Source organism: Phoca vitulina, unplaced genomic scaffold, assembly GCF_004348235.1.
Source record: "Phoca vitulina isolate PV1807 unplaced genomic scaffold, GSC_HSeal_1.0 scaffold5, whole genome shotgun sequence".
Lineage (NCBI taxonomy): Eukaryota > Metazoa > Chordata > Mammalia > Carnivora > Phocidae > Phoca > Phoca vitulina.
Genome location: NW_022589708.1, coordinates 15,559,491 through 15,579,478, shown reverse-complemented (window position 1 = coordinate 15,579,478; position 19,988 = coordinate 15,559,491). Strand labels below are relative to the sequence as shown.

The window sequence follows — 19,988 nt, the reverse complement described above, 5'->3', positions numbered from 1 at the left end:
ATACTGTTTTATAAATTAGACAATTCATAATCCATCTTTGTTAAGAACAATTGATTCAATTTTTGTACGACACAGTGGTTACAAGTCAAGACAGATTTATGAAAAATCAGTCTAGCTGCTTTACCAGACTGCGGACTGGAGCGCCACGCTCGAGGGGCCCCACGGGATGGTGTTGAGCCCCGCCTTCTCAGGTCACCGGCGCCATCATTTCGGCACGCTCTGCCAGCCACCTCTTACAAGCGACGCCGTGTGGGCTTGAACGCGCAGGGGGCTCTTGGACCTGAGGTGTCTGCAAAGGGTAAATAGGTAGGAAGGTAGTCTGCAAAACTAAAGAAGCAACTTGAGAATATTTGAAAGGGCTTTTAGAATACTCTTCAGGATTCAGGTGGGGCCTGCTTTCCTCCTCTTACCAGATTAGCCAGGAACCTGATTTTTCTTACCACTTTCTGTAGCGTGTGCACCTGAGGAGAGAATGGTTTAGCAAACTGAATGTGTCTTATTTTGGAGTCTGTAAACTTCACTGTTCAATAAATTTTGCCTTTGAACAATTACAGTTCTGAACATCAGTCATATTTTCCTATTGAAAATTTCTTTAATAAAATGTACCCATGGTAAAGATAGAGGATAGAGCAGGATACCTACATATGTGTTTTGTATGTAAATGGGAAGTACATAGGCTCCTGATAAATTGAATATAATTTGTCTGTTTTTGCATGCAGTAAAAGCATTCCCTTTCTTTTCTTTTCAGGTTATTACAATAGGTGTTATCCTTTGCCAGTCTGTTTCCATGGTTATTCTCTACAGACTCTTTCTGTCCCACAGTTTATACTGGGAAGTTTCTTCACTTTCTTCAGTAACACTACCACTGACCATATCATCTGGGCACAAAAGTCGGCCTCACTTCTGATACTTGATTTTCTTTAAAGGAAAAGTGAATTGATTTAAGAGTGCAATAAGGATCCAAATACAGTGACTTTTTTTTTCATACTTTTGGTATGAAAAATTGAACAAAGAAGGCAGAGCATGTTATTTATACAACTGCATTTAAGCAGTATCAAACTGAAAAAAGGTAATAAATGAAATGTTTTGAAATATGCTTAATAAACTTTCAAGAAAGTGTGTTGTTATAAGGTGACTTATGCAATTTCTCTGTGGAAATTAAGATGAAAAAGAATTATATGATATTTTGGTAAGAGATTCACCACTTGTAATGCCTCATCTTATATCAATAGTTAACTCAGGTTTGATAGTCCTATAAAAAGTAATCAGTTAAATGATTACTTGCTTATGCATATCTAAACTAACTCCAATTATGAAATCAGTGTAATGCACTGATTAAAAACTGCTGCTTCTTATGCTTTAAGGAAAATGCATTTCATACTGGAGTTTAAAGGAATTGAAAATGAAATTACTTCAGAATGTGAATATAAAATATATTTATAGCTAAATGAATAAGTTTTTGTTTATTTATGTGTGGGGTTCTTCTCCATTTTCTTCGATCACTTTTGGCTCTAGTTCAGGTTCTGGCTTGATTAGCAAAGGGTTTTTGACAGATAGTTTATGAAAAATAAAGCTTAGATACATTACATTGGTTGTTCCTTATGAAGAGTTTTAAAATCTGAGCACTTAGGTGAAGGGACAAGCAGGGTTACGTGTTTAAAAAGAAAGAAGAAAAACGTACTATATGATATGGTACTAAAATTTTAATCCTGATATAATTCATTTCTCTTACATTGAATCCCCAATCATAATTAAGCCGTATACACAGATTAAATTAACAGAAGCATTTCACATAAATGTTGGTTTCAGTCATCAACTATCCATGAATTCCTGCCCAAGGATACTTAATCAGGATTAAATTTTCTATGAATAATTGAAAAACAAAATACTCACTGGATTTGTTATAATCCGTGTTGGCACTGGATTCTAAGTAGTTGCCATCTTGAATCCTTTGTAATAAAGCCATATTTTCTTGTGTATGTGATGCCCCAGTATTGAGTATGCTGGCGACAAAATACTCTGTCAGGCGCCTGTGTAAGGAATTGCTAGGTGGTTGGCAGTACATGCTGTGTGAAGTGAGTGTTCCCGTTAGTCGTCGCTGATCGGAAGTTACTCTGTTCCTGTGTGTCATGCTGTTCAGGCCTTTTCATTTTTACATCTGGCTTATTTTTTTTTTAATATTTTTTATCTACTTCCAAAGGTATTACATTTTTAAGCAAGAAATGGTGCGCTGATCTGGTAATTAAAGTTTTTAATTAAATAGTTAAAATAACACAGCATAACTTTAAAGTACCTATGGCTTCATCTTTGTTCTTACCTTACACCTAGTCTCATTGGAAATGAACAGTATTCTGTTTCATTTTAAAGGCAAAATATATATGTTCATGAGTGACAGAGGTGACAGAGGTCAGCCTGCTCGTTAAATCATCCTTTAACAGTTCTTTGTAAGTTATTTAATAAATGAGGGCTACACGTTACCTCTAGGAAGTCTGCGGTATATTTTAGGTTTACATGACCTGTTGTGTGATCCTGACCCTTCCTTTTAACCACATCTCACTCATAACCCCAGGTACTGTCTGTTGTGTTCAACTGAGGTACAGTGAATTAAGCAGAATAAAAAAGGGGAAGCCTTTTCATAAATTTTATGAACTTGGCACCAGTAGAAATAGGGAACAATTTTTCTGTTACCTTACACAAAGAACATAGAAACTGTAATCCAAATACATGATATGTGTTACTGCGCTTGCGTATATGAAACTCTTAACAGGTTTTTTTTTTTTACTTTATTATTTTTTAATTTATGGTTGAATTTGTTGATAATTTATTTTGTTATTCAAGAGCCATTGTTAAATGAAGGAAAACAGTTGTTAATAATTAATGAATAACGTATAAGACATTGTTAATAAATTTAGTAATCAGAGCTGAAAATTTATAGTCCGTAAGTCATAGCACAGCATCCACTCTTCTCTTGCTGAATGTTTGCATGGAGCTCTGTCGGCACAGAGCCTGGAAGGATAAGCATATACTGCAAACTCTCGTTAAAGATCAAAACTTTCCTACTTTTCTTTCTGTCAGATCATGCTTTTTTAAAATCTATTTTTACATTTTTTTCTTAAAGAAGATGAATGGTTGTGTGCAGAGCTCTTTTTTTCTTTTTTTCAGAAGCACTTTGTTTCTTTTCTTAGGAAGGTGTAGAAGATACTTACTTTTATTGACACATGTAATATTAGCTCCTACTTAACTGAATGTCTGTTGTGCATCAGGCACTTACTCTCATCACTGAGCCCTACTGTGCTAGCAGAGCTCCCCTTTAACTGAGTATAAGAAGAAATGATTTCTCTAAATGCACCAGACTTCTCTTTCACTTTTCTACTTTTTACCCTCGTGATTTAATGAGCACCTATTAGGTGTGTATGCTTTTAGTGAAAAGGCATGGCTATCCATAGTTAATTTTAGTTGATTTTAATGTTAAACCGGAATTGTACCGAAGCCAGAAATGAACTTGTGTATCTCTCTGTAAGTGTGCACCTCAGCACATTTCAATATTTGAGCCTTGGCTTTCAGCTAGAGGGAGAGAGAATCTAGGCAGAAGAGCTTGTTTTAGGAAGGTTTTCTGTGGTCGCAACTTGTAAGCCAAGTCTATTGAAAAGACAAGATCTGTAAGTCTGAGGCCAACTATAATGTAGAGACTGGAATGTATACCTCAACATGAACGGTGGCCCTTCAGCCTGTTTCCCTTAGGAGGCTGTGCCTATTCCCTAGAAATTCTTAGGAAATCTGGAATTATTTGTATAACATTCTCTTTAAATAGCTTCCGTGGTGTCAAATCTGTGAGGTTTTCTGTTTGTTTTTGAGAAGTAACGCAGTAACCAGTCAATTTGAGACCAGATCTAAGAGGTAATACTGGTTTTTGTTCCAACATGAAGTCGAGAATTGAGACAGATAACAAGATTGGTTTTCCTGTGAAATCTGCAAACTACTGTGGAAGCACACTAGCCTGAACTCCTTGCAGTAGTCCTCAAAAGAATATTCCTGCCTCCACACTTGGGCAGCCTTTTCTGCACAACCCCCAGGGCATCATGCACAATGCCCTCTAGGAGTGTTGTTCACATAGGACACCAGGAGATGGAGGAGTCCTAGAAAGGAGTGGCACTGCCCACCAAAGCCCATTCTCTGCAAAGGGAAGGGAAATCAGTTGGATAATGGAATTCTTTGTGCTAATCTTATGCCTCTTTTTATGTTTGAAATTATTTTAAAATAAAGTTAAAAAAATATAAATCTGATCAAACTACTACTGCCTTGTTAAAAACTCTCCATTTGCTTCCCATTGCACTTAGAAAAAAAGTGATCCATGCTCATTACCGTGGTCTACAAGGCCCCACGTGATCTGGTCCCTGCCTCTTATCTCTGATCTCATTTCGTACCGCTCTCCCTCTCACCATACTCCAGCCTCATCATTAAAAAATACCTCATTTATATCACTGCCTCAGGGCTTTGCAGTAGCTACTTCTTCTGCCTGGAATACTCTCCTCCAAGTCTTGGCGTGATTGTGTGGCTGAATCCTCCTCACCCTCCAGGTTCTCGGCTCCAATATCTTTCAGAGACTTGACCATCTGTAGTGGCTTTATATAGTGCCTATGTGGCTAAGCTGGAGATACGTTCCTCTTAATTCTCCCTGCATAATTTTAGGATAGTGTGGGTCACAAGCGATGGGTGGTGTGAGATTTAGAAGGCAGAAGTTAAGTAGCCAGATCCAGCTTTTTATAATTAAAAGGTCCAAGCAGGCCATGCATTTTTGCAGTTCACCCACATTATTGCTTATCTGCTGGCTTATCTTTTTGGTCTGTGGGCCAACAACCAGGCACACAGGAATGGCAGCTCCTACTTGATCACCTCCTTTATTTTCTCCCCGGCCAGGTGCGTGTTTCACTCTGTGACAAAGGGTGCCAGGTTCTGCAGCACAGCCCCGTCATTGAGATGGGAGGCTTGGAGGCAGTGAGAGACTGGCATGAATCCCCATGGGTTCTACTTATCCTGGCAGGTCCCAGTATGTTTTCGTTTCCCCCACTTCACACCCATCTTCCCTCCCACCTGCCTGACACAAAAGAACAGCCTCCTATAGTCCCTTATTTTATATATTATTTTATATATTAAAATGGTGTATGTGTGTGTGATATCCTAGTGGTTCTTCTCTGATCAGCTGCTGACTGATAGATATCCTTTCTATGGTGCTACCCTGTCCTAACTGCTCCATCCCATTTCCCCTTTTCTTGTTACAGTACTTACCACTTTTATCTCTGTCTGCTGCCTCTCTCCTCAGAGTGTAAATTCTGAGGAAGTTTGGCCCATGTCTGTATTGTTCATTGGGTGTATCCCTAGCACCTCGAACATTCCCTGATGCACATTAGATGCTCAAAAGTATTTCTTGAATTAATGAATTAAAGCAATTTTGAAAAAGTTTCAGACATGTACTTAGCAATATAGTGTTAATTAAATCATAGGACTTCCCGTAATGGCTTAAAATAATGCCTTGTCTATTCTTTATTCAATTACATGGAACCAAGAATTTGTAAAAATCTTGCGTAGTCATGTAGTTGTTATGAAGTTTAATCTCTAAAACTCACCAATTATGAGAGGCTTCCTCAAGTTGTCAAGGAGGCAGTTTTCCTCTATATAGTATTAGGACCGTGTGCCTTGTTTCTTAGCCCACAACAACTAAAAGCACCAATGTAAAAAGTTTGAGTCAACTAGAGGAAGAAGGTTGATGGTAGTGAGAAGTAGCTGGGAGAAGTCAGAAAAATTAAAAATGACAATAACTCATATCACAGGAGTCTGGGGTCATTTAGTGTGGATGAAAACAGCCCTGTGTGCCTGAATAGACTCTTAGAGCTTTATTGTTCAATATAATTTACGACAATGGCTCTTAGTAGATTAAATTATAAATTACTAAACATTATGTTCAGTATCCTCAGAGAAATGTGCAAGTACATTGTAATGTTTTATTCTCAAACAGGTAATGTACACATGTTGTGCAAAAATCAGAAGGTTGAAAAGGGTAAAAAATTAAGTTCTTTCAGCCATCCATTTCCTTTCCTTGGATCCAACCTCTGCTATCAGTTTCTTGTTTATTCTTCCGGATGGCCTCCTATATATATAAGCACACACATATATATGAAACACAGATTATAGTATACCATACACAATGTTTTGCACATTCAGCAGTTTATGCTGTATCCCTATCTACAGAATTACTCCATTTTTTTCATTGGCCGCATAGAACCCCATTATATGGGTGTATTTTAATTTTTTAAAATCGGTTCTCTGTCACTGGACAGTGTTGGTTTCCACTCTTTTGCTATTATAGGTAGCTTCTAAACAGGAATAAAATGAATAAAAAATTTGCCTGGCCCTCTTCCCCTCTTCCCAGCACCACAGCCCACCCCCACCTTCCCAGGATGTAAATCCCTGGAGTTTCCTGAGTGTGAGAAGTGTCTTTGTTATTCATGGTGGACCTGATAGTTTATGCTAATGAGATGACTCAGGATGAAGACTGGCCACACCGGAAAGACCAACCTTGTGATTAGAAAGTTGGGCCTTTGAGTCGCAGTGATAGCAGCCTGACCCCTGGGGAGGGAAGAGGCACTGGAGATTAAGTTCAGCCTTGTGGCCAGTGATTTAGTTGGTCCTTTGTATGTTTAAAGTTTTGATCCACCTGGAATTTATTTTGCTATAAAAATAAACTAGGGATCCATTAATTTTTTTCAGATGATTGCCCACCTTTATAACATCATAGATTGTGTATTCTACCTTTTCCTTATCAATTTGTTGCTAGTCTATTTCTGGACTTAAGGCTGTTCTGGTGAACTGTTTGGTTCATGATCTAGAACCACACCATTTCAATTATTGTAGCTTTAAAATATGCCATACTGTCTGGTAGGGAGAGTTACCTGTTAGTGCTCTTGCTCTTCTTCTTTTATAATTTTTGTGATTATACCTACTGTTTTTTTTTTTTTTTTTAAGATTTTTTATTTATTTATTTGACAGAGACACAGCGAGAGAGGGAACACAAGCAGGGGGAGTGGGAGAGGGAGAAGCAGGCTTCCTGCAGAGCAGGGAGCCCGATGCGGGGCTCGATCCCAGGACCCTGGGATCATGACCTGAGCCGAAGGTAGATGCTTAACGACTGAGCCACCCAGGCGCCCCCCTACTGGTTTTTTATATGAACTTTAGAATCAACTTTTCTGATTTTCCAATGAAAAATCTTGCTTACTATTTTTAGTTCAGTGAATTAAATTTCTTTATCAATTTAGGGAGATTTGACTTCCTTAACATGTTGGATGTTAATCCCACAGATGGTTGCTGATCTTTTCGGCTCCTTAGCAAAGCATTTCATTAACTGTGAACCTGTGGTTGCTCTCAGAGTGATCTAAAAAACTGGTATGAAATACCTTTCTATTTCTTTAATGTGAACATGTGTTTGTCAGTCATGTTTTAAGGACTTCCTTATATAGACCTTATACATTTCATGATACCCTCTGGATATTTTAGTGTTTTCTTTCATTGTATCTTACAGATGGCTGTTATTTAACACATGAAGCCTGTTGATTTCTGTATTTTAATTTTGCTTCCAATCTAACTGAATTCTCCTAACAGTTGTAATAATTTTCTAGCCGGTTCACTTGTATTTTCTAGGCAAACAATTGTGTCAGCTGCATATAGTGATCATATTTATTCTCTCCTTTCTCTTTTTTACCTCTCATTTTTACCCTCTTATTGCTAATGTCTTCAAACCGTGTTAGTTTTGGTAACATGGCAGTAAGATTTCTACATTCCCCATGATGTGATTCCAAGTAGACTTTGTTAAAAGTTAAATATATATATTGTGATCCCTAGAGCAACAACTACACACACACACACACACACACACACACACACAGAGCAATTGTTTTGTCAAAATTACAATATGAAAATTTAAATGGAATGCTAAAAAAAAAAGTTCGAATAACCCAAAAGAAGAGAGGAAATGGGAAATTAAAAACAAAATAAATTTTGTTTTTTGAATTAAAAACAAAAATAAGCAGAAAACAAATAATAAAATGATAGCCCTAAATCCAAACATATCAATAATCACACTAAATGTAAATGTTCTAAATTTAGCAAGTAAGAGGCAGAGATTGTCAGAATAGATTTTTTTTTTAATGTCCCAATGGTATGCTATCTACAAGAAACTCACTTAAATGTAAATATAATGTTAAAATAAAATGACAGGAAAGATATACCCATGCGTACAATAATCAAATGAAAGCTGGAATGACTGTATGAATACCAAAGTACACTTCAGAGTAATGAAAATTACCAGGGATAAACAAAGGATGGAAAGATAGAAGAGATGATTCACCAAGAAGACCTCACAATCTTAAATGTATACACCAAACAGCAGATCTTAATACATACAGCAAAAACTGACAAAGCTGAAAGGAGAAATAGACAAACCCATACTTGTAGTTGGAGACTTCAACACTCATCTCTCAGTCATCAATAGAACTAGTAGAAAATCAGCTACAATACAGAACTGAAAAACACCATCAATGAGATCTACTTGACATTTATAGAGCACTCAGCCCAACAGCACATAATATAGTCTTTTCAGGTACACACAGACCATTCATCAAGATAGACCATAACCTGGATCATAAACCGTAACAAATCTAAAAAAAACCTGAAATTATGCCAATACGCTCTCTGATCATAATCCATAACAAAAACATAGCTGGAAAATCCACAAATACATGAAAAACAATACTTACTAAATATATTTTGAACTGACAAAATGAAAATACACCATATCAAAATATATGGAAGGAATAATATTGCTTAGGAATAAATTCATAGCATTAAATGCTTATAAAGAGGGGTGCCTGGCTGCCTCAGTCAGTAGAGCATACAACTCTTGATCTCAGGCTTGTAAGTGCATGCCCCACATTGGGCGTAGAGATTAAAATAAAAAAAAAATAAAATCTTTGGGGGTGCCTGGGTGGCTCAGTCAGTTAAGCATCTGATTTTGGCTCAGGTTATGATATCAGGGTCCTGGGATTGAGCCCTCTGAGCAGGGGGTCTGCTAGTCCCTCTCCCTCTGCCCTTCCCCCCACTCCTGCTCTCTCTCTCTCTCTCAAAATCTTTTAAAAAAAGTAAAATAAAAAAATCTTTAAAAAACAAAAATGCTTATAGAGAAAAGGAGAAAAGTCTTGAATCAATAAGCTTTTAACTTAAGAAAAAGGAAATAAAAAATAAACCCAAAGCAGCAGGAGGAAGAAAATAGTAGAGTAGATATCAATGAACTTGATCACAGAAATCCATGGAGAAAATTAATGACTGGTTCTTGGAAAAGATCAATAATATTAATAAGCTTCTAGCAAAATTGAAAAAGGAAAAAAAGGGGTGACATGAATTACTAATATCAGTCATGAAAGAGGATGTATCAGACTCGGCAGACATTAACAGGACAATAAGGAAATCCTGCAAAAAAAAAAAAAAAGTCCTCTAGACAATTTAGATTGAATAACCAATTCTCTGGGAAGTATATGTCAAGAACTATGAAGACTCCAATATTTTACTTACAAGCTAGGTAGTTAACCTGTTACTGCTTCATAAAGGCTGCAGAACACACGAGACTCCTAGGTCAGAGATGAAGGACTTTGTTACTCCTAGTATAGCAAATATCATGAGCTTCCTGTTGGTTGGCATTAGTTACACATAACTCCTAAGTCCATTGGGACAATAGGTATAGTCTGTGGTGAGACTAGATAGATGTTACACATACAGTGAAATTCATGTGACCCCCAAGGAACACCAAAGTTGGCAAATTTATCTCTTTTATAACTGGCACCGTGGGGATGCCTGGATGGCTCAGTGGGTTGAGCATCCGACTCTTGATTTCAGCTCGTCATGATCTCAGGGTCATAAGATCAAGCTTCATGTTAGTGCCACGCTGGTCATGGAGCCTGCTTAAGATTCTCTCTCCCTCTCCCTCTCCACCTCCCACTCTCTCTATCTAAAAAAGAAAACAAACAAAAAACCCTGGCACTGTGTTGAAAGGAAAATGTTACCTCATCCTGTTCCCTGCAAACACAGCCCTGAGAAAGGGCGCAGAGAAAGAGTGGTTAGAGCTTTGCATTCTTGGCATACCCAGCAAGGGCATGCAGGGATGCCTGGGACCCAGAGCATATCACTACAAACACCAGACTACCGAAACCCACCCAAGATGAACTAAATGTCCAAAATAGTCCTGTAACAACTAAGGAATTCTTGTTTAAAAGACTTCGGAAACAGAAATCTCCAGGCCCAGATGGTTTCACTGGTGAATTCTACGAAATATTTAAAGAAGAAATAGCACCAATTCTACACAATCTCTTCCAAAAAATATAAGAGGAGGGAGAGAAAAAGTAAAGGCAATTCAGTGGAAAAGTGAATGCCTTTCAACAAACAGTGTTGGAACTATTGGACATTCATACGGAAAATAAATGAACCTTGACTGCAACCTCCATCTTATACAAAAATTCACTCAGAATTAATCAAAATTTAAATGTAAAGCATAACACTATAAAACTTTTGGAATACATAGGATGAAGTCTTTGTGACTTAAGGTTAGGCAAAGAGTTCTTAGACACCAAAAGCCCAAACCCCAAGAGAAAATATTGATAAATTCAACTTCATTAGAATTCAAAACTTTTGCTCACAAAAAACACTGTTAAAAGGACAAACAGACTAACCACAGTCTGGGAGAAAATATTTGGAAATCACATATCCAGTAAAGGACTCTACATAAAGAACGTATGGAGAACTCTTAAAATCCTACAGTGAGAAGATAACTCAGTTAAAAAAAATGGACCAAAGTCTTTACCAGATCCTTCACCAAAGAGAGTATATAGATGACAAATCAGCACATGAAGAGGTGTGCAACATAATTAGTCATTAGGAAACTGTAAATTAGAATCATGGTGAGATAGCCACTATGTACTTATTAGAATGGTCAAAATAAAAATACCAAAAATACCAAGTCCCGCCAAGGATGTGGAGCAACTAGAACTCTCCTACATTGCTGGTGCGAGTGCAAAATTGCACAACCACTCTGGAAAACAGTTTTGCAGTTGCTTATAAAGTTAAATAAATTACCATATGACCCAGCAACCCCACTTCTGGGTATTAACCCTAGAGAAGTGAAAAGCTATATTCCCACAAAAAGCTGTATGCAAATGTTTATGGCAGTGCTAGTCACAATCATGAAAAATTGGAAACCCAAATGTCCTGAATTGACAAAGTATAATGTATCCATACAAAGGAATACTATCAGTAGTAAAACAAAACAAAACAAAAAACAAGCTATTGGTTTACACAACTTGAACGAGTCTCAAAGACGTTATGCTGAGTAAAAAAAGCCAGTCTTGCCGCACCTGGGTGGCTCAGTTAGTTAAGGGTCTGACTCTTGGTTTCAGCTCAGGTCATGATCTCATGGATTGTGAGATCAATCCCCACATCAGACTCCACGCTCAGTGGGGAGTCCGCTTGAGATTCTCTCTCTCCCTCTCTGTCTGCCCCTCCACCCCCAAATAAATAAATATATAAATCTTTTTTTTAAGCCAGTCTTAGGTCATATATTGCATGATTCCATTTAGATGGCATTTTCAAATAAAGAAAACTGTAGTGATGGAAAAAAAGATCAATAGTTGCCAGGAGTTACAGGTGGGAGGAAGGTATGACAACAAAGGGGTAACCAAGGAGTTTTTGAGGAGTAATGGTACTTTTCTCTATACTGATTGTGGTTGTGGTTTCATTGAATCTATCCATATATTAACATGCAAAGAACTGCACACCAAAAAAGTCAATTTTGCTGTGTCATAATTTAAAGAATAAAATAAAATTTTGAAAATGGATGTTGGATGTATTACCTAATCCTTTCTGCATCCAAAAATATGATAGTACAATTTTTCTTTTGTTCTATTAATATGGTGAGTAGTGTTAACAAATTTCCTGATGTAGAATTATCATTCAGTATATTTTTGGAAGTTTTACCACCCCAGTCTGATAAGATTTTTAAAAACCTGGGATCTCAGGCCACCAGGGTGCCTCAGGGAAGCAACAGCCTCCAACTCAGGTCATGATCACAGGGTCCTGGGATTGAGCCCCGTGTTGACTCCCTGCTCAGCGAGGAATCTGATTCTGCCTCTCCCTCTGCCTCTCCCCCTGCTCATGCACTCTCCCTCCCTCCCTTTCTGTCTCTCTGTCAAATAAAATCTTTAAAAAAATAAAAATCAAAAAAATAAAAATCTGGGATCTCTAATAGGGTAGAAACTTTAGGCAGTTTAGAGAATGGAAATATTCAGATCTCTTACTCCTTTAGGCTGTCTTGGAAAGACAAGACTTGTGTTTGCTCTGAGAAGTGCATTTAAAGTCAGGTGTATTATTTTGAATGTTTGCTTTATGTGTCACTTATATTTGGTTTATTGCCAGTAGGTGCTTTAGAGTATAGCTGGTTAGGTATAAAAGGTGCTGAATTCTTTTATTTTTAGGAGATATTATGACCCACTGGAAAGAGCGGGGACTTTTTGGCACAACAGACTGATTTCAAATCCTGACTCTGCCGTGTTTCATTGATTTTCTCATATGTAATCTGGTTTTGGAGCAAATAGTGGTTCTTTTAGCACAGAGAAGGGGTCCTCCTGACTAGAGTGAGGAGTGGCCAGATGTGAGGGACGGGTTTTAATATTACTAACTCATGGGATTGTTGTGAAGATTATGTATGGTACTCGTGCCTACTCAGTACAACGTTCTTTATTTACAGACCTGAAGGTTGTGTGCAAAACTTTCAGTGAACCTGAGGTTCTTCCTAATCTATTCATTCATAGAGATAATATTTAAATGTCCATGAGATGAAAGTGTTTGCTTTAAATAATCATACATATGTGGTTAGAACAGAAAGTAGGCTTGATTGGAATACGTTCAAGATTCTATCTAATTTACACACGACTACATTCCAATTTACACCCACACAAAATAAACTTTTAAATCTCTTGCCTAGCCTGTGAGCCTTATAGATCTTTCAGAAGATAAGTTTTTAAGACTTACCCAGAAGTTTGAGTGTCTGTAAAAGGTTTATGGGGGCGGGGGGAGGGAGGTGAATTTTTTAAGTGAAAAGTGGTTTTTCCTCAGATACACCAATTGCTAGGACTGAAGTTCCTTATCAGATTAGTAAACTGTAATATTCTTTATTTCCTTTCGTAAAGACGTCAGGTTTTGTAGAAATAAATGATATTCAATAGTTGTTAACGTTTAATATTTCTAAACTAACAATACTTTTAAACCCCTGGAGAGTCTACCTTTGATGGTTCCTCAACGCATATAAAATTGTTCATAAACTTAACCTGAGAACTCAAAGAGAAAGCGCTTCTGACATAGGTAGGGTTTTAAACACAATAGTAAAAATCGCAAATTACGGCTCCTATCTGGATTTCAAGATCATAGATCTCTCGCCTCCTTAAATATCGAAATTCCCTTACAGAGAACAACACTGCGCTGCCTGGTCTTCAGCTTCTGGGTCTCCGTCTCTCACATGTGGTCAGCCCTCACTCTCTCCAGCAAGACCCCCTCACTGCACTGAAAGGATCACTGTTTGCTCTGAACCAGATGTTTCCCCCCAGGGCTCTGCTTTAAGTCGGTAAGGTAATATTTCCTGCCCTTTGTCTTCTTCTTATTTTTCATACTTCTGCTCTTTATCATAATGTTGTTTTGGTGTTTCTGGTGCTTGATGATACACCACTGTCAGCTTAAGCTTATGCTATGAGTTTCAACAGCTGTGACATGTCTAAACTGCATTATCTTGAAAGTGTTGGCACTAGTGAGAAATAGAAGGAGCCAAATTAATAAAACAAAACATCTCAAAGGGTTCCTATGGCTACATCCTGCAACCAGGAAGTACCCATTGGGTTGAGTTGGCTCGTTCCTTCTGCAATAGTCTGTGCCGTGCTCCTGCATCATTTGTGTGCACACTGGGTAATATGGGCTTGGGGAGATGGGAGCATCTGATGATTGCAATCACATCACTGAAGGTGTGCCTTTTTGCCTATAAAACCCATTCTTAAACGGCTTATTGTGTTTGAAGTGATTTATTACAATCTTTAGAGATAAAATATGAATACTGTACAAGAGGTGTGGAAACCAAGGTACAAAATGGAATGTTTTATGGAGGGGAGTAATCAGAAAATAATGAGTATGCATTCTAATAAGGGCAAAGTCACTGCAGAAGATTGAAAAGACTTCCTTTTATTGCAAGTTGAACCTGTGCAGAGTTGGACTCAGGCAGTAATAAAGTGGTGCTACGTTGCTTTGCATCTGATTTTATGAGAACTTTATGTGTCAGCGTGACTGTCCTCTTTATGTATTCATATTTTAGTTTTAATGTATTTGCGTAGAGTTTGATTTTTTTTTAATGAGGTAAAGCTTCAGGGTATGAATGTAAGTGCTACTGTAACCCCTGAGTTATGAGTGGCAGGGGAAGAGTCTGGAAAAGAGGAATACATTCTGAGGTGAAGATCAGCTTGTTTGCCATTTAAGAAGGAAATGCTTTTTATCTCCATATATGTAGTGACGTTTTTTTCTGGGTGATTTACCTATACCTAACCTTTTCTGTTCTTCATCTTTTCCTTTATACTTCCTAAGAGTTTTGCCTATAGTATATATTGGAAATATTTTTTCTACTTTGCGATTTGCACTTTGGTTTTGTTTGTGATGTTTTTCGGCATTCAAAAATTTAAAGGTTTTTATGTAGCTAAATATATGAATATTTTCCTTTGGTATTTCTGCCTTTAGTGTTCTTTAGTACCCTAAGATTACATATACAGTTATATTTTAGTTATATTTTTATTCACTAATTCCACAGGGTTTTTTTTTTTAACAATCATTTCTTAATCTATTTGAAATTTATCTTTATGTAAAGCAATAGTTCTCATCCAGGACTATGCCTTAGCATTAAATGAGAAAAAGAAAAAAAAAAAAACCCAACAACTCATGCCTAGATCCCATTCCAGAAAAACTCATTTAGAATCTCTGAGGATAGGGTCTGGCCATAGCATTGTTTTAGAATTCCTGCAAGTGATTTGTGACATTCAACCAGAGTCAAGAATCAATAGGTGGACTCAGGTATGGATCCAGTGTTTTGTTTTTCCAAATTGTTCCAATCCACCTCTTCAGGATGTTTTGAAGAATATTTACTGATATGAAAATGGTCATGATAAAATGAGCGTAAGTGAAAAAATATTGATATAAACTTTATATGTATACACATATGCCAGTACTCTCTGATTTTAATTTTATACTAATGTATATAGTACTATGTAAAAGACTAAAAAATACATTCAAATTTTAATGGCGATTATCTCAAGGTAATGAGATTTAAATTTTCTTATTTATCTTTTTCTGCATTTTCCAAATTCTCTATAAGCAGCATGTATTACTCTTTATAATGAGAAAAAGATGGTTGCAAAAGAACTTTAATTTTTTTAAAAGATGAATTTCTAGTCATTTTTTAAACAGTACATAGACGAGTATGAGAAATGTTTTAATTGTGACAAAATCATAAGGCTATAGTTTGCAAAGGTGGGTTGTTAGATGAGGACATATGCATTGGTATACATAAGGTTTGCTTAATAGATGTTTATCCACTTTATATACACTTATTGATTTAATTATAACTGATTTTAAATTCATTAAATTTTTTATTTCACTTATCTCTGAGAATGAAATACAGTTTGGGGATGATTGATAAAAAGAATCTATATATTTCAGTTTTTGATTGCTTTGGTCAATGAGAGAATCATAACAGTAGGTATGGTTTTATCTTAGCTTGTGTTAGCACATTTGCTCACTTTGTGTAGGGAAATCAATTTAATAATAAGATCTTACATTCATATAGGATTTCTAAAGGCACTAGGGACTAGGAACTTTAGATAATGGTCAGTCCATTCTCCTGTTTACAATTGAAAAAACTTGTTCAAGATCATTTATTTCCTCAGAGCCTTACAAAAACCCCTGTATTAGGTTGGCAGGATTTTACTGTATTTAACTCAATCTAAGATTCCATTGCTTTTAAGACTCACCATTAATTTTACTAAGAAAGAATAAGTGTTGCTAATCAAATTATGATACAGTGTTTTCTAACACATTGACTGTAGATGCATCCAATTTCAAGATCTTAAAATTTGAAAAATAGATGCATCTTAGAATCAATGAAACATAGACGTTATTCTTTCAAGTGAGAATACAGAAAGATGAGGAAACTTTCTAGTCCAGTACATCCAGGATTTGAACTTTAATATCCAGACTGTTCTACACACTAGAGTGAAATTGTAGATGTTATAACTGAGATTAGTGAAGAAAGGTTTCATATGATAATTTTTTAGGAGAATTCTTTAGTTCAAGTGATGATAAAGGTATTATGTTGGGGGATGAACCTGAGACTTATCAGAGGCCATGTCTTCCTACCAATCCAAGTAACATTCGAATGACCTGTTTGGAGACATTTGTTTTGCCATATTAAGTGTAACGTCTTATAGCTAGCAAGAGTTCTTCTGCCAAAGCATTGAGATTGGTTAAACAACTCTGGCGCCTACTTCGCCGTGGCTTTGGCACCTTCCCCAAGTGCTAGAGTAGAGCGAGGATATGTGAGATATTTTATCCTAAATATTTGACTTGTTAGAGCTGAGCACAGTAGCAATTCTATTACTTAGTCAAATCTTAAAATCATAGATTCGAAAAGGAGTCTTAGAGATTCTCTTAAAACAATCCACTCATTTGATGGAAAAGGAACCTAGAGAGCCTCCAGGGGTAAATAATTTGCTGAAGATCACGTGGTCACATAAAGGCAGAGCCCAGATAGAAGTCAGGCCCCTGGGTCCCATTCTAGTATGCCCTTTCTGCTATTTCATACTCCTGGCATTCAGGGACATGATGAAGATTGTGGTCATTAAGTAATTTTGAGAGTGCTGAATTTATAAACTATGTGGTTATTTCGCAAATGTGTTTTTAAGTGTTTGCTTTATCTACTTTGGGAAAAATCTGGAAAAAAAAGCTAGCATTGACGACTTATTCATCACTTGGAGTCCAAGGCAGTGACCAAGTGCACATTATTTAATATAATCCTCTCAACAACCTTGAGAGGAAATGAGTTCAAATAGATTCAGTAATTTTCCCAATGTTACACAGGTAAGACAGAATGGAGACTGTGTCAGGCTCAAAAGCTTATGAGCTGTGGGCGCCTGGGTGGCTCAGATGGTTAAGCGTCTGCCTTCGGCTCAGGTCATGATCTCAGGGTCCTGGGATCGAGTCCCGCATCGGGCTCCCTGCTCCTTGGGAGCCTGCTTCTCCCTCTGCCTCTCTCTCTCTGTCTCTAATGAATAAATAAATAAAATCTTAAAAAAAAAAAAAGCTTATGAGCTGCTACACTCTACTCGCTTCTTGTAATTAAAACAAACTTTGAGTGAGCTATTTTTTATTGCATGGAGATGAGCATCCTGGGCATCTCGTGTTTGCACGAGATACTTTGATGGACTTGCCAGAACATCCACAGTCCCTTTGGGGAGAAGTAGGAGGGGAAACACTTGATGGGAGGAATCTGTCACTGCTTCTGTTTGCATTCCATTTTCCCAGGTCACTGTATGTCTGATTTTTATTGGTAGCATTGCCTCTTTCTCATCAACCGGGTCATTTTTCATTAAATATTATCCTTTCCTTGAGGTATGTTAAAGAAAATTAGATTCTTTTCTTACATTTTGTTACATGTTTTTAAGTTGTATGTTTCTTCATCCCATTATTAACAAGTGTAGCTTTTCAGCATTCTTTAAATCTCTTGGCAAATATGTAACCTTGTATTCCATAAAGAGGTTGATCATAGCCTCAAAAAGAGGTGTGTCACTTGCCAGGGCTGTAAAATACTCCCTTCAGCAATAGCACATCAGCATTGCCACGTGGCTCTCTCATCACAGTTGCTTTTTAAAATATTTGTAAGTGAAATTCTAAAATTTGACTCAATGTTTGTTCTGTTCACACCCATCCCTGAATAGTTTTATGTACAAATATCAGTGTGGAATATAAGGCTGCTAATCTATTTAAACAGACTTGGCAAGACCCTCAGGACATTATTTTGGCTAAAAGAAGCATCTTGGACCTGTTCATTTATTAAAATTGACTTTTTTTCAAAGATTATATTTATTGTATTAAACAGTATATAATTTATTTATTTATTATTTATTTATTTTTAAAGATTTTATTTATTTGTTTGACACACAGAGAGAGAGAGCATAAGTAGGGGGGATCAGCAGGCAGAGGGAGAGGGAGAAGTAGGCTCCTTGCTGAGCAGGGAGCCCGATGTGGGGCTTGATCCCAGGACCCTGGGATCGTGACCTGAGCCGAAGGCAGCTGCTTAACCGACTGAGCCACCCTGGTGCCCCTTAAACAGTATATAATTTTAAAGATGTAGAAAAATAATCTTCAAAAATAAGAACAAAACTGGACTCAGATGATTTTAAGACTTACTATAAAGCATCTGGGTGGCTCTGTCAGTTAAGCGGCTGCCTTCAGCTCAGGTCATGATCCCAGGGTCCTGGGATGGAGCCTGCCTCTCCTTCTGCCTGCCACTCCTCCTGCTTGTGCTCTCTCTCTCTCAATGTCAAATAAATAAAATCTTTAAAAAAAGTTTAAAAAAGACTTACTATAAAGCTAGAGTAATCAAGATGATATGGCTTGCTGTAAACATAGATCAATGGAACAGAAGATAGAGTCCAGAAACTGACCCACACTTACATAGTCAATTGATTTACAACAAAATGCCAAGGCAGTTAAACGAGCAAAGAAAAATCTTTGCAACAAATTCTACTAAAACAACTGCACAGATGTGCAAAAAACCCCAATGAACTAATGAACCTTGACTCCTATCTCATACCACACCCAAACAACTAATTTGAGAGGAATAATATGCCTAAAATATAAAAGCTAAAACTACAGAACTTCTAGGAGAAAACTTTGTGACCTTTGGGTAGGCAAAAAATTTCCTAAGACCCAAAAGCCCTAAGCATCAGAGAAAGTTGATGAAGTGGGCTTCATCAGAATCAAAACTTTTGCTTTTCAAAAGACACCATGAAGAAAATGAATGGCAAGCCACAGACTGAAACTATTCACAATACACATATCCATCACAGGACTTTATCCAGAATAAATAAAGGAGCCCTACAAATAAATAAGAAAAAATACAATCTAATTTATAAAAGCAGGCAAAAATCTTCAGCTGACACTTCACAAAGAAAGCTATATGCATGATGTATAACCACATAGAAAGATGCTCAACAACATTAGCTATCAGGGAAATACAAATCACAGCCAAACACTACTTCACATCCACTAGAATGGCTGAAATTAGTAAGACTGACAGTTTCTAAGTGGTGAGAATATGAAGCTCAGACTCACATACATTGCTGTTGGGAATGCAAACTGACACAGCCACTTTTGAAAATTTATTGTCCGTTTCTTGTATAATTAAACATACGCTGATCTATGATTCCACCCATAGGTCTTTGTCTTAGAGAAAAAGCCTATATGTCCATAAGACATTTTACTTGAATAAGAATGTTCATAGCAGTTTTATTCATAATAGCCAAAAGCTGGCAAAAACCATAAATAGGGGAATGAATATATAAATTATGGTATATTCACATTATGGACTATTACTCAGCAATGAAAAGGAACAAAGTATTGATATACGTAACCACATCGATGAATCACAAAAATATTATGGTAAACAAAAGAAGACATACATGACGTGTCCTCACATTCATACAAAGCTTTAGAATGGGCAAAACTAATCCATGGCTATAAAAATATGGACGGTGAGAATTGATTAGAAGGGGACACAAAAGATCTTTCTGGGCTGCTAGAAATACTCCTAT

The 19,988-nt window shown here is 36.9% G+C and overlaps 1 protein-coding gene across 5 annotated transcripts in view; it reads left to right on the top strand.

Annotated features, from left to right (window-relative positions):
* Window positions 1-19,988, top strand: part of GPR180 (G protein-coupled receptor 180) — a 263,310-nt gene that overhangs the window by 27,718 nt on the left and 215,604 nt on the right. For 2 of the 5 annotated variants that reach the window (XM_032402755.1, XM_032402756.1), the window contains exon 9: window positions 749-6,984. In XM_032402755.1, the coding sequence (XP_032258646.1) occupies window positions 749-907 (159 nt within the window). In that variant the 3' untranslated portion in view covers window positions 908-6,984. Of the gene's footprint in view, window positions 1-75; window positions 6,985-13,555; window positions 15,346-19,988 lie in introns of those variants that run through there. The other 3 variants (XR_004299207.1, XR_004299206.1, XM_032402757.1) reach the window with 3 other exon arrangements.